The sequence below is a fragment of the Trachemys scripta genome, chromosome 12 (assembly GCF_013100865.1).
Source record: "Trachemys scripta elegans isolate TJP31775 chromosome 12, CAS_Tse_1.0, whole genome shotgun sequence".
NCBI lineage: Eukaryota > Metazoa > Chordata > Testudines > Emydidae > Trachemys > Trachemys scripta.
In genome coordinates, this window is record NC_048309.1 from 30,778,783 (window position 1) to 30,805,173 (window position 26,391).

A 26,391-nucleotide genomic window follows, 5' to 3' on the forward strand; every position below is an offset into this window, starting at 1 on the left:
TGAAGGCTAGGACTATAACAGAGTTTAAAAGAGAACTGGATAAATTAATGGTGGTTAAATCCATTAATGGCTATTAGCCAGGATGGGTAAGGAATGGTGTCCCTAGCCTCTGTCTGTCAGAGGATGGAGATGGATGGCAGGAGAGAGATCACTTGATCATTGCCTGTTAGGGTCACTCCCTCTGGGGCACCTGTCATTGGCCACTGTCGGTAGACAGGATACTGGGCTAGATCGACCTTTGGTCTGACCCGGTACGGCCTTTCTTATGTTCTTATGTTAAGCCCACATTAAACATGTGCTCCTGATACTTGCTTTTCTGACTCCAGGAGTGCAGGATCTGCCAGTCACTCATGACTCAAATGGACACTGCAGACAAAACATGAGCCCTTCTGCAATTTCCGAACAGCCCTTGTTCAGTGCACTCTTCCTGTTTGCTCCCTGCCAGCCTCTCTCCCCTCCCCGTCTTGTGATGGGGAGCGCTCTGAGGCTATCTGAAACAGTCCTTTTGGTGCATTGGAATCAGCCTTCCTTTTTCATGCCACCAGCAGTGTTGCCCATTGGAGTCGGAGACGGAGCTCCGGGTCAGCTTGTGGTGCTGATGTGAAGTATAACGAGTTGTGCCTTGATGTGGCTTATCTTCATGACCTGAGCTGTTCTTGTGGTGTTGTTACCCACGTAATCTAGGGCATCCCGCCTATACCCTACCGAGGGCTCAAGGCTTGACCCCATCTGCGGAACATTTTCCCAGTGAAAGAGCCTTACACAGCTGTACTCTAAACATCTACTTATTAGCAGCACACAAAGAACACATATGCCAAGCAAATCTCTTGTGCTCAGCACTCCCAATGTTCAAACTAACTTCACCTGATGGCCAGTCAGGATCCACTCGTCTGGGGATTCCCGGCAATGCCTCTGGGTGTCTTTATTTTACAACCTTGGTGGTTATAACTTTGTTAGGGACGTTTCTGGGGAGTGGGGGGGTGCATTATCAGCAGCAGAACTTTATTTATTTATTTATTTATTTATTTATTTTAGTGATGAACTCCCCGAATTTCACCCAAGACTGGTTGATCAGATCCTAGGCCTACAGTGTTACATGGCCCATAGAGCTAAGATAGCACAGAGTGGGATTAATGTAACATTTGCTTTGCTTTATGCAGAAGAAAATACTTCACCCTTCTCTAGTAAATGTATTTGCTGAGTTTTCAGTAAAGATGGATGTGACATTACCCAGGGTACAATCTGGACTGATGGATGGCTGTATCCCCTCAATTCTCCGACCTGTAGTGCCTTTTACACTGCTTCGCCATGAGAGCAACCATGTCTGGTCTGCTCACAAACAGCGTCCAGCATGTACATTACTCCCAGTCCCAGACTTCCCCCCAGAAATATGTGTCTTATACTGCCCAGCACCCCCCTGGACAATACAAGCTCATAGATAGTCTGTCATTTCATTAATAGAAAATGGTATGCCCAAATCCTGTTCTCCCAGATGAAGTTTCCCAGCATTTCAATCCAAACGTACAGGTTTAGATAATTAATACATTTGTTTTATTGTTTTAGAGAAAGATAGATTTTAAGTGATTTCAAGTAATGAGGCATAAAAGTCAGAATTGGTTACAAGGAAATAAAAGGTAAAACACAACTAATACCTAACTTAACAAGCTAAGTGAATTCAAAGCAAAGGTCTCTCTCATCACAAGTTCCAACAGTCTTAGGCCTTGTCTACACTACACAGTTTTGTCAGCAAAAGGCAGCCCCGGATGAGGCTGTGGCGGGTACCTCCACCACACTGCCTGCCATGGACACCACGGGCATCAGGACCTGCTCAGGAGGGTGGCCCAGAACCTGAATATGCAGGTGGAGGAGGTCTCAGAGGAGACCGATCCCATGGTGGACATTCTGGCCCCGAAGGACCTTCGAGGTTGGCTCTGCTGCTCATTAAGACAATCCAGAACTAAGGTGTTATGGCAAACACCCGCCTCAATTCCCCCCATGGCTAAAGGGATGGAACGCAAGTACTGTGTGCTGTCTAAGGGCATGAACACCTCTATACCCACCCTCAGCCGGGTACTGTGGAGATGGCTAACCGCAAGGAATGGTAGGGACAGCTGGGGCAGACCCCCAAGTCCCAGGAAGTTAAAAAGCTGAATCTCTTCGGTTGGAAGGTGTTCTCCACTGCAGGGGCTCCAGCTTCGCATATCCAACCAGCAGGCGTCCTCAGCCGTTATTGCTACAATTCCTGGAACATCTTGTCCAAGTTCTGTGAATTGCTTCCGGAGGACCCCGCTCCGAGTTCGGGGCAGTCCTGGAGGAGGGCAAGGTGGTTGCAAGGACCTCCCTACAGGCCATGTTGGACTCAGCAGATTCAGCCACACTCACACAATGGCTACTGCCATAACCCTGAAACGCAGCTCCTGGCTTCAGGTCTCGGGGCTCCCGAATGAGGTCCAGAATACTATCCAGGACCTACCCTTTGGCTGTTCAGGATTCTTTTCAGAGCAGACAGACTCTAGGCTCCATACCTTTAAGGACTCGATGGCAACGCTTAAAGCCCTGGAGATTCACACGCCGGCCCTCCAAAGGAAGCTTTTCAAACCTCAGCCCGCCCCATGCTTCTACTCTGCTCCTCCCAGGCAGGACTATAATAGGAAGCGGGACAGGAGTAACAGAAGGCATCCATCTCAGTCCTTAGGCCAGGAATGAAACCTCCAGGAATACGTCCAACCAAAATTGGCAACCCTACCCAGTGCTAGGCTTCTCCTTTCCGGGAATTGGGCAGAATATCAGTTTACACCTTGGAGCACTGGGGCCTAATTTTAAGGATCCTGCCTTGAAGTGTAATGAAGGCCTGGGTTCCGTAGCGAGCCCTGGTTGCCTTTGAGAACGTGTGGAGCGAGCTGGGGATTGTTTGGGCAGTAATGTGCGTGGTGTGTTGCTAAGACCACAAAACTGCTCTGTTGTGCTTTGGATTTTTCTCCTTTCCTTAGTACATAGCGGCAGCAGCAGCATGTTCCCACCTGGAATAGGAGAGAATTGCAATCACTCACTCCCCGCTGGCTGGGGACAGCCTTGCATCTGATCATCCAGGTACTTACTGACAGCGGTCAAGAGTTCAGATGCTGGGTTTCCAGGAGTGTCCGCAGGCTGGCCAACCCCCAGCGATCAGGGAGGGAGGTGGCACCATCTGCTGTTCATTGCACCAGAGTTTGATGTCTTTTTACCTACACCACATTCGGCCATTTCTGGGTCACATCTGTATTCACTCCTTTTAAAAAAAATTCAGACGCTTTTAAAACTAAACTGTGTGTTAGCTTGGTTTTGATTGGCTATTAGTTGTGGTGTGCCCAGTCTAGACAGCTGTAATTCAGGACTGGCAGGGTGGAGACCAGGGGGTTCTGCACAGTGTCCTGTGGCAGCCCCCAACACTAACATGGAGGTGTGGCCACAGGATCAAGCTCCAAGATGCAATCCTTCAGCGTGACCCAGGCAGTCCTTGCATGTGGCTCAAAATGGAGCACTGCATGCTGAGCTCTGCCAACTCCAGGGGTACCGTCTCTGCATTAGTGAATTGAAGGCAGCTGCAAAGCACTCTGATTTACACCAAGGGCCGGCCCTCTGGGTGGTGTATGGCTGCCTCTGCAGCTCGGGGCCTGCTGGGCACTGAGCGTTGCTCCAGCCCCTTGATGGAACAGCTGCAGAATTTTCTCTCTCTCTCTTTCCTGCATCCTGCTGAAATATCCAGGCACTTTGCAAGGACAAACAAGCCCCAGAGAGAAAATGTCAGTGTGTTTATCCCTCTGCTCCAGTTATGGGTGTGGCGTGAGGCTGAAGTATGTGTGTAATTGTGATGATTGTTGATTGGTATTGTGATAGCACCTAGGGGCCAGGGCCACATTGTTCTAGGTTCTGTACAGCCTGTAACTGGTGGTCTCTGTTTGCTATCTAAGGAAGATTGCAGTATAATCTAAATTGTGTTCATGTGCACACCAATAATGTTGTGGTAAGGCTGCATCAGAGGGGATTGTATATTTTCATGAGAGGGGTAGCCATTCTGGCAGTCTGGTTTCTGATGGCTCTTTTGAATATATGGTTGTTTCCAGGGTTACATTCCTTACCTCTAGCGCACCATAGAAAACTTTGTTTCTGTACAATGGCTAAAGTGAAGATTTTGTCTCAGTTAGTTTTAGTAAAAGTCACAGACAGGTCACGGGCAATAAACAGAAATTCACAGGAGCCTGTGACCTGCCTGTGACTTTACTAAAAATAGCCAGAGGGCAGGGCTGGGGGGAGAGGGAAGACTGACAGCATGAACTCCGCTGCCATGGGGGAGGCACAGCCCCGGATCCAGTCTCATCCACAGCCGCAGGTCAAGGGTGTGGGGGCACACAGCCTGGCTGAAGCCGTGGGGCAGGGGCGGATGGGGATGCACAGCCCCAGCTATGGGGCAGGGGCGCATAACCCCGACCGCAGCCACGGAGGGAGGGAGAGCGCACACAGTCTAGGCCCCAGCCACAGGGCAGGTGCGCACAGCCCCAGCTCTGGCCCCGGTGGCAGCCGCTGACAGCTGAAGCCAAAGAAGTCACAGAGGTGGGGTAAAGTCGTGGAATCCATGGCTGCCATGATCTCCGTGACTAAATCGTATCCTTAGCGATGGGCGCATTAGCAATGCCGAGAGGGAGACAAAGCTGAATTCCACTCCCATTCTAATCCCCATAGTCTAGTTGCACAGAACTTTTTACGAAATTTCTTTGTGGCTGAGATTCTCCATGCTTATGCTTCCACCCAACGCCAATTAAAAACGTGTTTTAAATATGGACTGTTTGGGGTTCTACAAGCAGGCAAACCCTCTCTCCTTAGGGTTTTCCTACATCAGGAAAAGGGTTAGAGGTCAGACCGGGGAGCCAATCTCTCTGGGATGTCGCCCCTGTTCCAGGGCTTGGTCTGCACACAGTTACGCAGTGCAGCTTTGTGCGTGAGTGCTCGTCAATGGGTTAGCTTGCCCGTGCTGCAGGCTCAACCGATGCAAACCCAGTTTAACCAGTGTGCAGACAGGCGACAGGAAGTTGCACTGGTTTAGTTAAATTGGTGCAGCACAACACCTTTGTTAAGCTGGTGCAGTGTGTGGAGAGCAGGCCTTGGCACTGTCGTGAAATGGGTGCACAAACTGTGTGCCTGCAATCCCTATAGAACAGGAACGTGGCCGTGTTGTGCACATGCAGCACTGCAATCTGTGTATACTGCGCTCTCCTCCATGCATTCCATACGTTCCCCAGGCTGTGCAGGATGGCCAAGTGTTCTGGTAGAGTGTCTAACTTCTGGACTATCGTGCCGTTTGTCTATTTGATCTTGCACCCTTCCCACTGCATTCAGCTGATTTTATTGTATTTCATTTGTTATTATTTAACATATTGCTGCAGTCCTGTGGTTAAGACATTGGAAAGGACCAAGTTCGGAGTATTGTAGCCAAGGCGTAACTGACTAGCTCTCGGGTACTGTAGTATGGCGGATATAAAAGCAGGTGGATGACTAGAATAGATTAGATTAGATAGGCAGGGAGGCTGGTAATTGGTAGACCAGAGTCTTCCCATTTACTGTGTTTGGGGAGGAAAACATTGGCCAGCTATCCTGTAAATTGGTACTGCCTCTTTAAACTCCACCAGGAACGCCTGCAGTTGAGCTGCAGTCTGGCAGGATGCTGCTATACTGGCTGTTGGGGCAGTTACTGTGCATTCAGATGCTTTTAGGCACCTTGGCTTTGGTGCCAGGACGCCAACGGGCTCAGAGGTCAGGGGACGTAGACAGAGACAGGTTTGATTATCTGTGAACACAGCAAAGCATATGAGCGGCTATGCCCCCTGTGGGGAGGAAGGCAACTCAGGTTCTGGGATAGACATACTCTTCTGCATTAGGGATCTCAGCTCTGATTTGCAGTAGAGTTTGAAAGCTCTTGTCACCAGCTCTTCAGTTTGACTGTGGTAAATACTGAGAGTAAGCGACCCCCTGCCTGGTCTACAAGTAACCCTGCTTCTAAAACAACCTCTTGCTTTTGGTCTCCAACAATTAGGTTTGTCGCCTGTTCTCTCTGGCTATTCAGTTTAAGAATGGCTGTGGTCATAGTACTCTGGTCATGGCCATAGTACTCTGGTCAAGTGAAAAATCCTCTCACTTGGTGCGAGCCTGAGGCCTACTCTATGCACATTTTGTACCAGAGTAACTGTGCTGGGCAGGTGAGCTAGTTATACTGGTGCAAGCCTTAACATGGATGCAGTTAGACCAGTATAAACATCCGTTATTCCCATTCCCGTTCAGGAATAGCTATATGGGTAATAAACACCTTTATAATAGTGTAACCACGTCCACACTGGGGGATGTGCCACTAGAACTGCAGGGAGAGAGCTGGGGAATCCCCCAGGCTGTGGTGTGAGGCGTGCAGGCTGCTCACATTTCCAAAGTTAAATCCTTGGAGGAGTCAGAGCGACATACCTGCTCCCTGGGTTCGCTGCTCCGAGGCTGGGGTGCCGTTGCGGCAGGAATGCTGTTTGGCCAGCAGGCGCAGTGCTATTGTGAATGTTCCCAGGCAACAGTCTCTCTGTTGTGTGGGTTCCACTATGAAAACCTCTGAGGAGAAGCTGTGTTCTGTTAATTTCTAATCTTGTACCAGCATGTGACCAGAAAGACCCTGCTAAAGTGACCGAAAAGAGACCTTAACATTGCAAATGGCCTGGTCCCAAGCCCTCCTCCCAGCTGTGCGCCAGTGAAGTGTAATAACTGGTAGCTGTGGCCAGTGCTGGCTCTGCAGAGCAGTGAGCGAGATGAGGCGGGAAGTACTGTGGGATACCTCGCACTGAGCGGTCGTGGGGGTAGGGCTGTGACTGAGGAGCTGAGAGTTCATGGGGCTTCGCCAGTGTTAGTGGTGCTGTGTCGTCCCTGTAGTGAGACTGTTGTCTTCTCTCTGCAGGAGCATGACATCGAGACAGCTTTTGGAGTTGTCCACGTCACCATGCGGGGCACTCCGAAGGGGAACAGACCTGTCATCCTCACTTACCACGACATTGGCCTCAACCGTAAGTCCTCTTGCTCCAAGAACTCTCTCCCCCATCAGCCTGTATTGGTTCTAAAGAGTCGGTTTTAAGGCAAGATTCAGAGTCGTAGTGGTCCCTGGGAGCCTCCTGGTCCCCTGATGCAGAGAGCACAGAAATCAAGCTCGCCTGGAGCTGAGATGGGGACAGAGCACGCGACAAGGCCCTTGTCAGGAGTGCAGCTCTCTGCAGGCCTTGAAGGCCCTGGTGGGGGGAGTCTCAGTGAGGATGCAGAGCGGCCAGCAGTCCAGTCAAAGGCCCCGCTGAGTTGAGCACTGATCGATGGAGCTGGCTGCCCAAGGCCATCCCACGTGCCGCCCTCTCCTTTATGGAGAGGCTGGGCAGACTAGTTAGTGGCAGACATGGCGTGGTGCTGAGAATCGTTCTAAGGCAGGCACTGCTATTTATAGGTCCTCATCACCCCAGCCACTCTTCCAATAGGTTTCACCCCCACGAGCTTCCCAGGCCCCTCATGCAACTGCTTTTAGGAGAAGCCCAGCACCTGTGTACATGAGTAACCAGGGGCTCTTGGTCTGGCTGCAAACCCCTGTGTTCCTCAGTCCTGTGTCCTCTTGCTATAGACTGCGTCTGTGTGAGCTGAGCAATGCGGTGACTGGCTGATTGACTGGGCAGTGAGGTTAGCTTGCAATTGTTTCTGCCCCACCCCTACTATCAGCTCTCCCAACACCGAACACTCCCTAGATTGCTGTCACATGGACTTTAACAGACCCCTGGTCACAGCATGCACCCCCGGGCTTCAGATGTCCAAATGATGCACAGCAGCAATGGGGTTTCCAGAGCAGCCTGTTTGGGTCGGTGCAGGTGGGTGGCACTGCTGTTCCAAAAATGAGTTGTAGCAGTATTTGGACAGGGTCCAAGGCTCACTGGGCATTTCTCTTGCAGACAAATCCTGTTTCAATGCATTCTTTAACTTTGAAGACATGCAGGAAATTACCCAACACTTTGCTGTGTGCCACGTGGATGCGCCAGGCCAGCAGGAGGGAGCTCCCCCTTTTCCGACTGGGTAAGAACTCTCAGAAGCCCCTTCTCAGAGCTCCAGGTGTGCTCAGGGCCTGCTCACACCAAGATGCTATTTAATCCAAATGGGGCTCCCAATGCTGGCAGAGGCAGGCTGCCACCTGGTCAGCCCTGGCAGTAGGGGGAGGGGAAGCTGGGGAGGGATCACTCCAGCCAGCAGAGTTTCTGCCCTCTGGAGCAGAGGAGGCACTTGCATTGCTAAGAGCCAGTGCTGGAAGCGATGCTGCTGGGAGCTTTTTGATTTAGCACATGATCCCAACTGACCCAAACTAATATATAACTGGAGTTGCTTGGTCCACCCCTCCATTCTCCAGCATGGGATCTGTGCTGGACAGATCTCTGTGAACACAGCTTATAGGGCGAGATCCGTAATGTGCCATGCTGCAGTGTCACTGCACCATAGATACCAGAGCCCACGCCATTTGAACGCTCCTGGCTTTTGGAAAGTCATTGGAAGGCTGGCGTCTGTGTCGCCTCTGAAGGTCAGTGTTCGGAGGCTCGCTGATTCCAGCCTCTCCTTTGGGTTTCAGGTATCACTACCCTAGTATGGATGAACTGGCTGAAATGCTGTCTGCTGTTCTAACCCACCTGAGGTGAGTGTGCAGAGGGGCCCAGGCTAACTCCTGTCAGATTATTGCAGGAGACCATGCTGCCATTTCAGCAGCTCCGCCTGTGCTCCTGCGGGGCTCTGCTTGTGCTGTGTGCAGTGGACAATGGCTGTCCCAAGGTGCTTGCTCAGCGCACACAGCCTTGGCATGGAGTGTCTCTGCAGGGAACACGTTCCAACGCACGCCTACTGTGTGACTGCAGAGCCTAAAAGAGAACAAGCCTTTGATCCAGGCGAGATGGTCTGAGGCTTGGATGGGGTGGGGATACCCAGGGCTTGAGTTTAGAGTGTCTCTTCTGACTCTGATGTGTCTGTATTGCAGCCTGAAAAGCATCATTGGGATTGGCGTTGGAGCCGGTGCTTACATCCTCAGCAGGTTTGCAGTAAGTAGGTTTTTTTTCCACCCTGCCCCCACTAACCATACTGCCTCTTTGCAGGGCATAGGCTGAGAAGCAGGGATTTCGGGATACATCCAAATGGTCAAATGAAAGCTGGTTAGGGTACCTGAGGGGTTAAACAGAGGCAGTGCTGCTCTACAGCCTTGCCAGACTAGGGGTGAGTGCCTGGCATGGGGATGCCATTATAGTCAGTGGAAAGCTGCTGGAGAGGTCACTGGGGTTAGGGATTGGCCCCTTGCACACGTAGGAGAGGAGACAAGTAGATGCTCCGTGGTCACACTGTACTGAATCTCATCTCAGCATTCATAGCTAGAAAGATAAATCCCATTTCTAAAATCTGCAGTTCAGACTTAGAGCAACATCAACAGCTTTCCTGTGCTGAAAGTCCAGTGATCCAAGGTGGATAGGAAATCCAGACTGAAAGCTGTCATTGTGCAGCAGCGGATGCTCTCGCTTCCCACAATAAGCAGTCTGGGTTCAGGTTCTAGCGTGGTCATGGGTATGACCGTGCAGTGTCCAGCTGCCCAGAAAATGGACATCTCAAGTGGTTTTAACGTGTCTTGGGGCTGGTCCCCACTTAGTCCGGACTTCGGACTAAGGTACGCAAATTCAGCTACGTTAATAACGTAGCTGAATTCGAAGTACCTTAGTCCGGACTTACCGCGGTCCAGACGCGGCCGGAAGTCTCCCCCCGTCGACGCCGCGTACTCCTCTTGGCGAGCTGAAGTACCAGCGCCGACTGTGAGCACTTCCGGGATCGATCCGGGATCGATTTATCGTGTCTTAACCAGACGCGATAAATCGATCCCAGAACATCGATGGCGTGCCGCCGGACCAGCCGGTAAGTGAAGACTAGGCCTAGGTCTCTTCCCCATGGGCAGGTGCGGTGGCAGAGCTGTGTGGGCAATGTAAATACAGTACCTGAGTTCCCCATGCCTTGCTCAAACCAGCTTCTTTCTTTCTATCAGCAGATTAAAACTGAGAAGACTCTAGATGTAACTATATTCCCCAAACGGTCCCTGCTGAGAATTCTGGGTGCTGACAACGTGTCCCGTTCATGGGCCTGCAATTTACAGGAAGCTGAGTGGGGCCATGGTTAGGGTGCAGCACTGGAAATTGTAGTAAGATGAGTCCCTGAAACATAAACCCTTGGTATCAGAGGCCTGAGACCTGAACTAAAGTAATGGTCAAGACCGTGTTAACATAAAGCAAAGTTATGCTGTAAGCCAGAGGCAGGCCCTGCTCACAGAAGTTGGCAAGAGGAAGGCTGCTAAAAGCACGTATTCACATATATGCACTAATAAGATGAGCGTGTGCCAGGATGGCACCAGAACATCCCGGTACGAACACATTCCACAGAGATAATAAGGAACAGGCTGACTCGTCCTAAAGACAGGGTCAAAAGGACAATATGATGGATAGACTTGTTTGTTCGAACCAACCTGTACCAGGGGAGAGGCAGCACACTAATGCATAGAGAGGCTGTACCTCAATATGTCAGGAGTGATGTGTAACCTGTTTGTACCTGTGTATAAGAATGCACCTCTGAGTGGAAGTCTTTGTCTGGCCTAGGGGGCAGTGGAGAGTCCCGCCACTGACTGAGCCGGTCCATTGTCAGGGGCCACATATTCGTAGTACATCTTGTAGAGTCTGCGGAAGACTATTACTGTGCTTCATTTGACAATAAACCTGGCCAGATGCCTTCGTACCTTATCAGAGTCTGTGGTCATTGGCGGTTCTCTCAGGGTCTACTGTGTCAGCGATCTGCGTAGAGCCGGGGCAGCACACAGAGGGAACACACGTACGCAGCTCACTATTATCATCATTGAACAGAGCAGAGCACCACACCGGTAGCGTCTGACAACAGAAATCTCTTCCTGCTTTGCTATGGACCCCCTACGTGTGACCCTGGGAGAGTCACTTCGATTTTCTTGCTTCAGTAGAATGGGGTGAGGCTGCTGCCCCTGCTCTGTGCTATTGTTAGCAATGATCTAATCAGGGTTTCAGTTACAGGTTCTCCTCTTATTCTGCTGTCACTGCCTCTCCCAGGGAGTTCCCCAGCCATTGTGCCTCCTGGTCCCCTGGGGCCCCTCACACTGTGTTTCTCTCCCTGCAGCTCAATCACCCTGACCTGGTGGAGGGGCTCGTGCTCATCAATGTTGATCCATGTGCAAAAGGCTGGATGGACTGGGCAGCAGCCAAGGTGAGACTCTTCTCTCTCTCTGTGCCTGAGTGCCGCAGACCATACTGTACAAGATACTGAGCCAGGCCCCTCAGGCTGAGTTCTCAAATGAAGCAGGGTTGGGGTTGGTCATGCTTGGCTAGGAGACCCTGGAATATTGCAAGTGACGTTGGGTATCACCAGTCAGCTCAGAGTCACTCAAGGCCCTAGTATGGCCAGGGGGTTGGAATATTTCTCTCGGATGTGTTGGTGAACTCCAGGAAGCTGTGTTCTTTATGCTTCTCTGGCAGGAGTCAAGTGCTTCCGAAACTCTAGGGCAGGGATCGGCAACCTTTGGCACACGGCTCTCCAGGGTAAGCACCCTGGCGGGCCAGGCCAGTTTGTTTACCTGCTGCATCTGCAGGTTTAGGTGATCACGGCTCCCACTGGCCGTGGTTCGCCGCTCCAGGCCAATAGGGGCGGCGGGAAGTTGCGGCAAGCAAATCCCTCGTCCCACGCCGCTTCCCGACGCTCCCATTGGCCTGGAGTTGCGAACCGCAGCCAGTGGAAGCCGTGATCGGCCGAACCCGCGGAGGTGGCAGGTAAACAAACCGTCCCGGCCCGCCAGGGTGCTTACCCTCGCAAGCCGCGTGCCAAAGGTTGCCGATCCCTGCTCTAGGGGCTCATTCCCCATACCTAAAGTTAGTTTGGCCTTTACAGTTTTTCTGTCATTTGTCGCTAAGTTTCACAAAGGAATTTGCATGAGATGTTTTTGTTACTTTTCAGTTTTCAGGCTGGACAACCAACATAGTGGACATTGTCTTGGCTCACCATTTTGGTCATGTAAGTAAACTGCAGGCTGCGTTTCATTCCATTCTCAGCATCAGGCAAGGCAGTAAAATTTGAATGAATTCCACTCTCTCCTGCTGGAGAGCTGATTTCCTAAACAGCCCCGTCCCCTGCCTGCACCTAGGAAAGGAATGGTAGGGTCGTGTGGCATATGCAGATGCCAGTCTCTCAGCTGTGATGCCATCCAGGCATTAGAAGCTCTCTGAGAAGCAGCATCTTTCTAATAGTCTGCAATGCAAACTCAGGTCTTAAAAAAAACCTCTTTTCTCACAGCTCCCTTTCCTCTGTGGTCCCAGTGCAGAGCAGGTCTCCACTGGCTTCTGGGGAAAAGCCAGCGATAAAGGAAGCTGTCTATGCTCTTCACCATAAACTCTTATATTTCCTGGGAGCTTATCTGGGGAACAGCTCTGAATTTGGGCAGAACTCGGAAAATGTTTGAGCCCATCCTTTGCACGGCCATGTACAGTGTTTTTTTCAGGAATGCAGTAATCTGGGTGAGTTCTTTACAAACAAACTCGCTCTTTTATGGTAAACGGGTTTTCCAGGCCAGTCTGTTCCAACAGAGGCGTTTTGTATGCAAACTTCGCTCCTGGTCTCTGGTTTTCGAAAGCTCCAAACCCTTCTGCTCCAAGTGTTACCACTTAGCAGCTGTTCCTCTGCTGCCTTATGCTATCACTGCTACTTAGCTTTGAATCCTGCCCTGAATTCCCCCACTGGTTAAGAGGTCTGAGGAATTTACATGAGTGTCTCCAGAAACGGGTTCTGTTGGTGGAGTTACAGACGTGCCCAGCTGCTATGAACAGAGGGTGTGAGTGGCAAGTAAGCCTGCAAACAGGGCTTTCCTGCCTTTCCTAGGCTTGTCAAATCCACACAGGGTCAGACATTTTGTTGACCCAACAATTAAGCTTCTCCCAGTCCCTGCAAACCCTGTGCTGCTGATCTGTCCATGGAAACTAGTGCAGTGGGCACCTGGTGTGTGTTTGCCCTGGCCCTCCTCCACATTTACACAATGCAGCTGATAAGAGAGGACCAGCAGGTTCCTTTGTGTTCAGTCTGGAGACATTTTGGTTGCTATGAGAGTTGTGGGGACAGTGGGACAATGTGTCCAGCCACATACCAAGGCACTAACCTGCCCTGCTCCCCCTGTCAGGCTCTTCCTTTTGACTCAAGGACAGCAGCCCTGTGCTGCCCTCGGGGCTCTTTTCCCCCGTCCCTGATCTCAGGGGCAGCAGAGCTGGGCCGCATCCTGCTGAGCCATTCCCAAACTAGTTGTAGTCACAGAAGGGGGAAAAACAGATCCATGCTTCTTGGAAACAATGATCCTCTCTGGAGGCTGACTAGTTCAAGATAATTTCATCCCAGTCCTCTCTTTCCAGCCATGACTGGCGTCCTCTCAGTCAGGACCTTCCACAGAAGTACAAAGTGATGCCTCCTCTTGTCTTCCTAGGCGAAAGAGCTTTGCCTTAATAGGCTTTTCACTTATATTCAGTTCCTGGAGACTTCAGCCCCCTTGGCGAAGGATCCATCTGCCCGAGCTTGCAAGAGCTCTGGCCCTCATGTCTATCCAGTGTTGGCTTCTCCTCTCTCCTTATATCTCCCCAAACTCCCTATTTTGTCCCCAGACTCAAGATGACCTCTCACTGTTTTTCCATTCCTGTGGGCTTCCCATCCCCCTGCTGATTCGTATGTAAATGGGGCTGCCATGTTTTGATTCCACCATGCCTAAATTACACAATCTTCCCTCCTATCTGGGAGAAATCCTGTTCTCTCCCTTTGTTTGGTCACAGACTTTAAAGCATAATATTAGTGAGGCTCAGTAATTCCTTGTCTGATCTTAATGCAGACATTTCACAAGGATATTAATCACCACCGTGTGACCAGTTCACGTATGATACCTTCCGTGCCCCTGCGACACAGGCTGGGTGTAGTGAATATGTCAGGCCTGGCAGGAGTTGCTGGCACACTGGAGCAAATGCTTAGTGGGTCTCTGTCACAACAACCAAACCTCCCGCATCTGTAAGTCACTGTTTAGTGTATGCTCTGCTCTTCCCACTTCACCTCCTCATGTCCGTTCCTTTCTCTCCCTCTCCCTACAACCATATCCCACAATCAGGGCTTCTCTACTCGACACATGCTCTGCTGGTGTGGCTGCACCAGCAGTGCCCTTAGTGGAGAGGCAGCATAAGCCTCCAGAAGGAGGAGTTCTACCAGCATAGCTACCCCACCTCCAGGAGCAACATTAGCTGTGTTGACAACAGCGCTCTGCATCTACGCTGGGGTTTGTCAGCACAGCTGCGTCAGTGTGGGAGGGAGATTTCACGCGCCTAATGGGCATAGATATGCCGGCAAAACTTCAGAGTGTGCACTAACCTTAGGTGAAGCGTCTTTACAGGCCTAGACAGTGGGATGAGATTTTTCTCTGCAAATAACACCATTCTAAGGGCTTATCTATATGAGAAAATTGTGTCTGGTATAGAGAAAGTGACAAAAGCCCCTAATTTCGAGGCAGCTATACTAATATGAGTTCTTATACCAGTACAGCAGAGTCCAGTTCAGGAACCAAAATAAGCTACACTGGTATAAGGCATCTTTCTACTGATATAACTGCATCTCCACAGAGCTTGTACCAATATAATCATCTTGGTAAAAGGTCATACCCTTAATGGACCCGGTACTACCAGCAAAACTTGTAGTGTAAATCAGTCCTGAGTGTGGTGTGGAGTTTTTACCATTTGCTTTGTTTATCAGCGGATTGAACTGTTTATCTGAATCCAGCTCAGTAATTTGTTGCACAGTCAGTGACGTTCATTTCTCAAATTGCATTTTTAAATGTATAATAGTAACAAAGAGGTTGATCAATGTCTTTTTCTAAACTCCCCTCCCCCCCATGTGCAGGAAGAACTGCAGGCTAATCTGGACCTGATCCAGACGTACAGACTCCATATTGCACAGGACATTAACCAAGAGAACCTTCAGATGTTTCTTGCCTCATATAACAGGTACAGGACTCCATTCTGCCGACATGTAGAAGTCCAATCTCAGAGTTACCCTCATGCCTTGTGCATCACTGGGTACAAATAGCATTGTAGCAAATGTAACACCAGGGAGCAGGGGAGGAATCCATGGGGGATGAACAGTTCAGCTCCAAAAGTGCCCTCAAACCTTTCCTAGTGCCTCCTGATTCTCTTCAGTGAGTCTCTTCCACATATGAGCTACTCTGTGTGAAGCTCCCTGCAGGTCTAAACTCTTCCTTGACTTCAGCTCATGGCCCTGGACTCTTGTAACTAATGATTTTCTCTTACAAATCGAGCCTCCTCAGCCTTTATCCCCAGATCAGCCTCTCTGCCCTCCGGTGCATCATCTCTTCAGAAGCAGGGTAAGCACCGCAGAGTGCTCTGTATTCAGACGTGGAGGCTCAGGATCACTCTATGCCTGGGCAAAGGGCTCACATCCACCTGTTGTTTCCCTTCAGATCCTCTCAGATTTTGACCTGTAAGTGCAAATCAGTGCTTTGTGTGCTCTGCTGAGTGAGTTACATGGCTTTGCTAACCTAATACCACCGCCTCTGTGGGTCAGGCCTAGGTTGTTTCTGAAGCTTGGAGACCAGGCCCTGTTTTCTGACTTATTGCTGCTCCTCTGAGCAGCACTTGCATGGGGTGCGGGGCATCATGCTGCGTTTTCAGATGAGGCTCACAAATTCCTCTGTGTGTGACCTTCGTCACTTCGTATTCTGGTCTCTTTTGGGGAGGCTGTCCTCTTGTTCCATGGCCCTCTCTCCAGACGGAATCCACGGGATCACAGTGGCACCCACCACATCCGGGTTACCTGGGTTGGTCTGATGGAGATCTGTTCTCCTTTGTCTTTCAGCCGCAGAGACCTGGAAATTGAGAGGCCAGTTCTGGGCATCAGTGAAAACGCAACAAAAACATTCAAGTAAGTTGCTGTGGATTGATCTGTGCACCCGTTGCAAACCGCAGCATTAGTTCAGCAGAGAGGCTGCCACTTCTCAGCAAGAGACCCAAGAGACAGAATGCTGAGAAGAATTCGGCAGCACTGGCTCAAGATGCAGAAATATTGATCTAGAGTGTGGTGTGGTGGGGGCACATCATGGCTCCAGGGTTAAGGTTGTGCTGATGTTCCCCTTAAAGAAGGAATTACCCCTTTGTTGCGCATGGATGACAGTGTCCCCTCCCCAAGCTCACAGCACTTACTTTAAGAGCAGAGTTAATGTTCTGTTACTGGGTTCTAAGCAGTTCTAAATAGCTCCTTTAGGAGATTTCTTAATGTACTTTTCTGTCTTGATTTTTTGAGATTTGCAAATTGACTCACTTCTGGGTTATAGCGAAATCTAAGACCTAGGCTAACTTTAAGTTTACTAATGTTTTTATTTTTTATTTTTTGAATACTCAGTCATAAGTAAGACCGTGACCTCTGTGACTTCTGCAATGGCAGCTGCAGCTGGCCCGGGGGCCACCTGAGCAGCTCAGGCAGCCCCTGGGCCAGCCACACCGGCCGCTGCTGGGGTGGTCTTGGGCCACCGCGCCCCTTCCCCCTCACTCCCAGCAGCAATAGGAGTTTGGGTGTGGGAGGGGGTTGGGGTACGGGAGCAGGTGAAGGTTCTGGGCGGCACCTCCCTCGGGGGCTCCCCCGGAAGCGGCCAGCATGTCCGGCTCCTAGGTGGAGGCGCAGGTAGGCAGCTCCATGCACTGCCTCCGCCTGCAGGTGCTGCCCCTGCAGCTCCCATTGGTCACAGGGGTCCCAGGCCCCGGACTGCTGCCCAGCCCCCTGCCCCCCGAGCAGCAGCAGGGGTCCCAGGCCATGCACCGCTCCCCGCCCCCCTCCCTCCCCAGCATCAATGGGGGTCCCGAGACACGCTCTAAATTAATAAAGGTTTTTTAGAGGCTAGAGGAGAATAAAGCCAAGCTGGATCCATGAAAGCTATGAATAGATTAAAGGTCGCCCAGACGCACTGCAGTTAATGTACTTCTCTGCTGGCTTTTGCCCAGGTGCCCTTCCTTATTAGTGGTTGGTGACAGCTCGCCTGCCGTTGAAGCTGTGGTACGTATACAAGGTCTCTTTTGCACCGAATGCTCTTCTTAGTCCCAGTGAGCAATTAGCAACCCCCCACCTCACCCCACCTACTGTCTCATGGGCCGGCTAGTACTCAGGACTCTCACTCAACGTCTCACAAAAAGGGCTTGTCCCTTATTTATATTAGTCAGTAGCGCTGCTTGTGTTTCCCAAAGGAAGAAACCAGACTGCATGCCCTGGAAGTTGAGAGAGCGGTCAGCTATTACTTATAGCGGTGGTTTACAAACTGGGGAGTGCACCCCTCTGCGGGGGCGCAAGAGATTCTCTGGGAGGGCACGAAGAAACTGGGATCCCATGGGTCCCGCAGGATCCCTGCCATAATAGTGGGAGCAGGATAAAAATAGAGTGAGTATTGCGAGACAGGAGCAGGATTAAGAAAAATAGTCCTCGCACACTGCAAACAACATGAACACCCCGGCCAGCAGCCACTGATCTCCAGCCGCCCAGCTCTGAAGGCAGAGCCGCCACTAGCAGCAGCGCAGAAGTAAGGGTGGTAATGGGCACGATACATTCCAGGAATGGTAAGGGGGGGCGTGACTGGAAAAGTTTGCGCATCCCTGATCTAGAGAACTGAGCATTTCAGGAGCTCTAACAGCCTCCTTGGGGACAGATCTAAAGGGAGTTTCGGCTGAAAAGTGTATTGACTAAAGTCCTTGTACCTGACCATCTCAGGGCTCACCCAGCTATGGCCGTGGCAGTTTCAATGACATGTATCTTGCAACAAGCCCTTAATGTAGATCTGTAGGGCTGCTACATGGCGCTTAGTTCACATCGCCATGGATCCCTGTTCTCTTGACCAAGAGTCCAGGTCATTCACAGGGTTTGATTTTGCAGCAGTGATAGTGTTCCCGAGGACTCCAGTCGCTTCCCAGCTGGCAGCAGGGGAGGCAGCAATGGGCTCTCCCAGGCCTCAGCCTCCATGGATGTGACATAGCACAAAACAGCTCCTGGACAGCACAGTGACATTGAGACGCACCATCCCTTCAAAATATTGCATAATAGTCTGGCCTGGCCTGGCCTCACTCCACTAGCTCTCCCGGGCTCAGCTGGCCTATGTAGCACTCTGTACACGTCTCCTGGGTGGCCGGGGGTCCGGATCAGGATTCCCCTCCATGCTGTGATGCCTCCCACTAGCTGTGGCTGCCGAAGCGCAGGCTGTTGATGGATCAGTCTTTAGCACAAGGAGGATTTCAGCCTTACTGCAAGAAGTTACTCATGCCCCTGCTGCTCTACATCCTGTCTGCCCCGTGTCGTCCTCCAACATCTGATCACCTCCTCCCAGGCTGAGATTGTGCTGGCGGCAGCCTGGTCCCCGGATGCTCCTGTCACTGAGAGTGGCTGCTGTCTCTTGGGGAGCAGCAGCCCTGATGAAACCACCTGCCCCATTCTCCAGGTCTCTCACTTGTGTGCATGTGATGCCATTTGATTTTTCCTTTTTTGCTTTTAGGTGGAATGTAACTCGCGGCTGGACCCCATCAACACTACGCTCCTGAAGGTACCCAGCAGCTCCAGGGGCCTGCCACAGGCTGCCCTAGGGATATTGTGTCTCTGCTGAGAGCCCAGCTGTGTGCATTGATCTCTTTCAATGCATCTGGCTTTCACAGAGGTGTCTAGAGAGACATTCTGGGTCAGATGCTCTCCTGAGCCATGCTCCACTCAGCACAGGAGAGGGGGCAGGCTGCGAGGTTCCCAGAGTCTCTGCACTGCACAGCTCTGGCCTTGGCACAAATTAGGGCAGCCTCGGAACTGTTTGAGCTTGCACTGACTGGAAAACAGTCCCCAAGGGAGCACCTGCCAGCTGAGAACTGGAGTGCAGAGGTGTCCCAGCCATGTGCTCTGCATGCCCCTAGTATGCCCCCTATGCCAGGGCCAGCTGGGGTGGAACAGGAGTCACTTGCACCGCCTTTAGACCAACTGCAAGTCCCTGCCACCTCTACCCATCACCAGGGGATTTCTCAGCTGGGCAGACCCACCCTTATCTCTAGGGGGCAGAAAGGGCCTGGATATTAGGGTGGGAGAGTCTATCTCTCTGCTGGCAGGAAGGGCCGTGGCACATGGTTGGTGAAGGAGTTGCTCTCTGACTCCTAGAATATGGCCCGGGACACCCCTTGTTAATGGAGATGTGCAGCCTATGAAGATTAGTGGGTCATACTCCTTGAGCCAAGTGGAGACAGTCACAGTGAAGCGCTGCATGCTGGAACCCCAGTCACCATAGGCCACGGCTCTGTGTTAAAGGTGAGGGGGCAGCCTCTGCTTTTTGGTCAGTGAGGATCGAGTGTTAGCCCAGCCCCTGGCCTGGCCAGATGACATAAGGAAGGGACACTTCAAAGCCCCTCTTTCTTTTTTGCAGATGGCAGACTGCGGAGGGCTGCCCCAAGTGGTTCAGGTAAGAACTTGTTTCTGTTCTCTGGCTTGTGTTCTGGCCCCAGCTCTGCACATGTTAATGCCTCGTGTTTTGTCTCCTCAGCCCGGGAAGCTGACAGAAGCCTTCAAGTACTTTGTGCAGGGAATGGGCTACAGTAAGTAGCAAACACAGCTTCCCTTGCCGAATGGGGCTGGTGTGAGGAGCGATGGGTCTGTCCTGGGGATCGGCTTTGCCTGTATGTCTACGACGGGCAGTGTCCCATGGCAGAGCCAGCCGCGTACCCTCAGGGACTCGGCTTAGCCTGGAGAAATGATTGTCGCGCTGACTCACGTACACAGATGTGTGTATCGAGATGGTAACCACCCTTAGCACCTAGCAGACAGCACGTCAGCTCTAGGACTAGTGTATGGCAAAGCCTAGACAAGGTCCCACAGGCAGCCCCTGGGGGAGTATGGGGCTCCTGCCAGTGGTGGCAGTGGGCTAGCTCCAGAGCAGTGTGTGCTCAGCAGTGCTCTGGTCTGAGCTCTGCTCTGGAGCACAGGCACAGCTGTGCATGCACTGTCCCTGGGCAGGTGGTACCACTAACTGCCCAGTGCACGAGACAGCTCCCGAGGCACCTACAGAATTCAGCCCCAATATCTCTGGGAGCCTGGTGAGAGCCTCCTCATGCTCTGGGCCCAGCAGGTGATTTGCTCTGAGGTGGGGGCATGGGCTGGGGTTATCTTCCCTTCCCCCAATGAACAGTCCAGGAGAAGAGCCTTTTACCTGCCTAAACCGGACACATCTCCCGTGTAGGGCCCTAGCACTCTGGGTGTCAGTGCTGGGGATCGGTCACGCTGGCTGTGGTGCTGCCGTAGCAGCACTTACTGAGACAAACGCGTGAGCTGTAAAGGTAGGTGCTCAAGCCCCGGTTGGTGTAGCCACTGACACTACAAAACTGGCTGCTAAACCGGAGCATCTTTGTGGCAGGGCAGGGTGTGTGCCCAGCAGCTTTGCCAGCAGCTGGTCAGCATGGTTGGGTGCGGAATGACAGAGATCTCCTGGGCAGCTAGTCTCACTAGTCCAGTCACCCCTGAGGCCAAGGAGCCAGCACTAACATGCCGGCAGCTGCCAGGGCCCCAGAACAGTCATTGCCCTCTCCAGTATGCCAAAGATATTGGCTGGGCCCACAGTACTTCAGAGCCAGCTGTGGTCCCACGGATATGGACGTGGGAAGACAGGTCTTATCCTACGTGGCACCTGCTTGGCAGGTAAGACTGGCCTCCTAGAGAGAAGGTTGTTGGCTGAGTAGACACCATCCACTATCAAACAGAGACGTCAATGTGCCGTGATGTCAGAGGTTCCCCGGATCTTACGTGGACTAAGCGGAGTTCCCTGGGCCTGAGTGTGACCCTTGCTTCCCTGATGGCTGAGCTGCCAATGCTGTCGTCAGGCTTCAGGCAGGGCATGGAGTGCCAGTGGAAGCGAGGGCACCCCTCCTTCAGCCTATCAGGACGACATGATGTCTGATAGTATCCAGGTTGTGGCCCAGCAAAGCCGCGAGCGAGGGCCCTGCTACTGGAGAATGGGTGTAGGCCAGGGCAGAAGTCACTACCAGCAGGACACTTGCCCCAGGTTAAGGAGCAGGGGCCTCCCAAGTGGAAGGAAAGGCTCCTTCCTGTGTGCCTCCTTCCCCTTGTCCAAGGCAACCTGTGCTGCTCTAGTTGCTGTCCCCATCTCAAACACTGGTGTGGAGGGGACACCCTGTGCTCATGGGCAAAGCTGCAGGCCTTTGGCAGAGACCATGACTGTCAGCTCAGGGGACAACACTCTGATCCCGTGACCCCTGAGGGTGCCCCATGACCCCCATCTCAGGGGGGAGGCTGGGCTGTAAATACTAAACACAATCTCTCTAAGGGGCCCTGCTGTTCTGAAAGCCCAGTGGAGCCACTAAGAACATGGCTTTTCCTGTGATCTTCAAGGGAATCCGATTTCCTTTCTTTCTAATGGGCAGAGAGCTGAGTGACATCTGGGGCGATTTCCTCTCCACAGGGAAGCTCCTGAGAGACTATCAGTGTGGGGTGTGAGCCCAGCGCCGGGAGCACTGGCTGGCTGCAGGCCTGGTACTGGGGTTCGCTCCAGCAGCATAGTGCGTTCCGGGCTGACGGGGGAATTAACTTGCTCTCTCTTGTGTTCATCTCTTCCCTGTCTCACGTTGTTTCCAGTCCCTTATGTGCAGCTCAGCCACCTGAGCACTGAGTCAGGTACCTGCAAACCCACACCTAGCACGACCAAGGCTGCGTACTGAGCTGAATCACTCTCTTCTTTCGGGTGCATTGCTCTGGCTGCTTACAGCGTGTCTTGCTGGCGCTCTGGATCCTGGGCCATTCCATTGTACGTTGTGTGCACGCACTGGGCGTTTTCACCTCTCATTTGTGTTCTGGTGACGGTTGCATGGTTTGCAGCTCTCTGATTATCTGGAGCAAAGGCCTCGTTTCAAAAGGTCACATGACCAATCACTACCTAATTTACAAGTTGCCATGGCTGCACTTGCAAATGGCCAGTTATGCAATTTGCAGTCACCCACCTCAGACCGTTTGAAATCAGGCCATAAACCTCCTGCTTTTGATGCATAAAGGCCCATTTTGGGCAGCTGAGAGTAACTGTTCTGATCCTGTGTGTAGCTCTTTTCACGCTTACCCAGCGGGGTGCTGGCACAAGCAAGCCCAGTGGTATCGGCTGTAGTTCACTAACTCCATGACCTTGCTCCTTTTGACAGTCCTCTTTCTTTCCTGCAGTGCCAACAGCGAGTATGACTAGACTGATCCGCTCCCGTACCCACTCCTCCTCCAGCGTGGGCTCTGGAGAGAGTGCCCGCAGCCGGTCGCACATCAGCAACCAAGGGGAGGGGACTGCTGGGCCCCAAGAAGCAGCCGATGTCCAGGACACACCTCAAACCATGGAAGTATCCTGCTAAGAGGAGTCTTTCTGGATCCAGACAACTTCATCTTCCCCCACTGACCCCACCCAGAATCTAGCATTTCATCCAGCAAAACGACAGTTTTCTCTAACCTGTGCATGCCCATCCAAGCTGCTGCCTCCTTGATAGTCTGTGCTTGGTGCTACTTTGGTCCTTTTTGTATGTCTCTGGGAACAGAACCACTTTAAAAGTCATTAACATTCCACAGGCCAAGTGAATCCAGTTGCTGTACATGCTAGTGCCCCCTCCTTCTTGTGCTTTCTGTGCTGTGTATCGATCCGATGAGAGCCATTGTTTCCCTCTTTAATTTACATCTGATGTCTGTGGCTTTGTGAGGGTAGAATTGCTTCCTAGTTGTGCTTCTGCTAAAGGACATTAGGACTTTTGTGATGCAGTTCTTAGGGCGTTTTGGGGGTGAGGGGAAGAAGGCCCAAAGTGGTGCAAAACTCCAGGCACGGGAGGTGAGTCTTATTCCACACGGTGCACTGAGCACAGCAAAGCGTCCTGGCACTCCTTGGGCTGGTGGGGTTCAAAGCACTCCAGGGGGGATGGGACAGTCATAACCATTGTCTTGGTCTCGTGTGTTCAGAATGAGCAGAGCCATCTCTTACCTGAACCTCTTGAAAGGGCAAAGCAATTAATGAGTTAATTCTCACTAATTAAGATGCACTATTCAGCAGAATACAAGGGATTACACTGCTCGACAGCCGTTGGAGCATGGCTTTGTTGACCCACAGGGACCCTCCAGAGCAGTTTGCGGGAGGGCCGGATGCAGACGGGATCGTTTATCACATGTGGTCACGTCTCCTCATAACTGGACTCTTTGCTGTGACTTTTGAAAATCTCTAACACTCAGTATGTGGTGAAGTGGGCAGCAGTGCCCAGCTGCAGACCTGGGATCCAGAAATGGACCGTGGGGGAGTTTGCTACTCCTGCTGTGCCAGCATCCACTTAGCACTGCCACACGGCCCAGATAGATTGTCAGAGCAGGGTATCCCAATTCAATTGTTGCTGCAAAAATGCCAGTGAATCTGACTCCAGTCAGAGATGGCCTGAATTCCCAGGCCTGGAGCGTGTGGCTAGCCAACGGCTAGGGAATGTCACCATGCAGATTCTGTCTTCATTGAATTCACAAGTCTGTTGCTCTTTTTGTATGTGGTGAGTCACAGAGGAGAGCAAGTGAATTAATGACCCTGTCACGCAGCAGGGGAGCTCTTCACTGAGATGAGGGATAAGCTGTCAGGTCACTGCAGGTCTCTTGATAAAGTCAAGGTAACGCATCCTCTTTCCGCTGCTGCCCAGTTCTGACTGGTAGGGAACTGGCTCCTCAGAGCTTTCATATTCTGCTCCACTCAGGCAGGGAATGGGACCGGGAGGCTCTGCCTGAGGGGCACTTTGTACCAATTATTAAATAAAGCTACAAATGAGTCATTGTTACCTGGCTCCATGTGTTCCTTCTGCTGCTGTTTATTTAGTCACTAATTGCCATCCACGTGCTGGGCGCCCTATAGAGCATGGAAGCCATCAGGAACTGCCCCAGCCACTCAGACGGAGCACTGCGTGTGCCGGTAGGTGGGAGCAGTCTGCTGATAGCTGCCTGCGTCATACTCAGCTAGCTGGGCCGAATTCATTTGCAGGGCTCAGCCGCCCATCCTTAATCTCACGGCTGTAACTATACGGCAGCACTTTCCTGCCGTCGATCACTAAACACTTCACGGAGGAGGAGCTGTGTCGCTATCTTCATACATGGAGTAGTGAGATTTCCCCCAGGTCACACAACAGCTCAGGGCAGGTTTGGTCACAGACAGCATATGGTACGCTGGTCCCAAGGAGTCCTGTAGGAAGCAGCTGGTTGTCCAGCAGTGTTGGCTTTGCTGTACAATGCCAAAAGAAACGGGCAGCTCCAAAATAGATATTTGAAGAGTAAACACAAAACTGGGAGCGGTCTCTGGGTTGGAATAGACTCTCACCAAGTTTCTTCCCTAGTAGATAAGGGCTGGTCTATACTAGAAAGCTTTATCCTAAAATCAGTTTTTAAACAAAACCCTAGTGTGGATGTAGTTATAAGGGTGTAAAAGTAGACCAGTGGGTGCTAGGAGTGAACATTCCTATGGGGGCAGGACATTCATGCAGGTTGTGGAGAACTGGGGAACTTCTGATATATTTATGGAAAAACAGGTTTGACTCAGTTTCCCCTCTTGTATTGTTCCCTGCTGCGTGTGAAGGGATTAATTCCTTTCTTGATGGAGGGGGAGTCACTCAGCATGAATGAACCATCAGGAGCTAATGTCACTGTGGTGACTGGTGCAAAGTACTGCCCCTCAAGAGGCCCAGCCGCCTGAGAGCTGGGTCAAGTGGGCAGCTTACAGTTGAGGCGGGGTCACTCAAACAAGGACTGATTTGAGCCTGTGACCAAGAGGGACAGAATTGGCTGGAAGGGTTTGGAGGACATGGAGCCCTGCCCGGGGCTCCTCGGGAAAGATGGGTGATCCCTCTAAGCCACACAAACAGGCTGTTTATTGTGTAATTGTGGTTTTTTTAAACTGTTTTGTCCTAAATAAATGTGCTGCCCTCTCTGCCAGCCGGGCAGTCGCCCAGCCATAGCCCTTGGGAGGGAGCAGCGTGGCAGGTGCAGGACTAAACTCAGACTTGCTAAAGGGACCACAATGAAGGGCAGCAGGAGCCATTACCCGAATCCCGGGTGTGCGAGAGAAACGTGGGTTCTGCCCCAGAAAGGTGACCACCCGGGGGGCAGTTACCCTGGAACTGAGACACCAGGCTCCTTGGTACCTGCTGTTGAAGCAGCTGGCACTGGCCCCATCGGATGCTCTGGGAGGAGTTCAAGAAGCACCTGTGCTCCAGGGCTGTAGCTAGGCTGCTGCTGTAATATAAACACGGCCTAATTCATTGGTAGAACCTGCCCCTCGCCCCCCACACACTCAGGCAATGGGACTACTCGGCGTGAGGCTGGATGGCAGCCTCTGGCCAGCCCTGCTGGTGTGTGGAACGTCTGCATTCTGTCAGTGACCCAAGCCAGCGCTGCGGAGGATCAGCAAACCACACCTGGCTCCCTCCCAGCCCCATTCACGGCTGCACCCACACCCCTTTGTCCTACATGATAGAGGAGCATAGGGCTTGTCCACGCTGCCTCCCCAGCCAGCCAGCACCTTGCTGCAGAACCCAAATGGGGGTGGGGGCTTCCCTCACAGCAGGGAACAGCCTACCCCCCACCTCGGTGGTCCTGGATGTTGCCGGCACAGAGTGCCCGAGGACAGCAACAGCGGGTTCGTTGCCCGGTGTGCTTCGCGCCAATAAACACACCAGGGTGGAGAAGCAATCAAAGTTTATTTGGGATCCCAAAGCAGTGCAAGGAGACTGGCAAGTCTCAAATCAAGCACACTATAATAAGCAGTTTCTTTCTTTTTATACATTTTTGCAGCTAAGCCTCACCCCCACCCCCTTCCTCCCCCTCTACCCCTCTCTTCCCTGGTAACATGGAGGTTAGTCCAGTAATAGTCTGGCCTCACTCTGCTCCCCAGCTGCAAGGCACAAGGCTGCCCAGTTTGCACAAAGGCCTAGGCCTGGATAGCAGGGGCAGCTGCAGGGCAGGACAGAACAATGCCCCCTCCCCTGCCCCTCGCCGGTTCTGCCTGGGGCTAGTTCCCTGCGGTTCCAAGAGCAGCAGAATCTGGTAAATATGAGAATCCATGGTTACAAACAGCCTTGCTGCCACGCTAGGATAGGGTTACCATATTTTGTGCCTCCGAATGGAGGACACTCCACAGGGCCCCGGCCCCGCCCCCAGCCCCGCCCACGCCCCGCCCCAACTCCGCCCCCTCCC

The 26,391-nt window shown here is 52.1% G+C and overlaps 1 protein-coding gene across 4 annotated transcripts in view; it reads left to right on the top strand.

The window, feature by feature from the left end:
• Positions 1–23,987, top strand: part of NDRG3 (NDRG family member 3) — a 110,946-nt gene extending 86,959 nt beyond the window's left edge. For 3 of the 4 annotated variants that reach the window (XM_034787102.1, XM_034787105.1, XM_034787104.1), the window contains 14 exons: positions 6,962–7,067; positions 7,986–8,106; positions 8,651–8,713; positions 9,050–9,110; positions 11,242–11,328; positions 12,073–12,129; positions 15,031–15,134; positions 16,003–16,068; positions 17,142–17,193; positions 18,674–18,721; positions 19,577–19,612; positions 19,694–19,745; positions 21,796–21,834; positions 22,369–23,987. In XM_034787102.1, the coding sequence (XP_034642993.1) occupies positions 6,962–7,067; positions 7,986–8,106; positions 8,651–8,713; positions 9,050–9,110; positions 11,242–11,328; positions 12,073–12,129; positions 15,031–15,134; positions 16,003–16,068; positions 17,142–17,193; positions 18,674–18,721; positions 19,577–19,612; positions 19,694–19,745; positions 21,796–21,834; positions 22,369–22,547 (1,071 nt within the window). In that variant the 3' untranslated portion in view covers positions 22,548–23,987. The remainder of the gene's footprint in view (positions 1–6,961; positions 7,068–7,985; positions 8,107–8,650; positions 8,714–9,049; positions 9,111–11,241; positions 11,329–12,072; positions 12,130–15,030; positions 15,135–16,002; positions 16,069–17,141; positions 17,194–18,673; positions 18,722–19,576; positions 19,613–19,693; positions 19,746–21,795; positions 21,835–22,368) is intronic. The other variant, XM_034787103.1, reaches the window with a different exon arrangement.
• Positions 23,988–26,391: the final 2,404 nt, after the last annotated feature.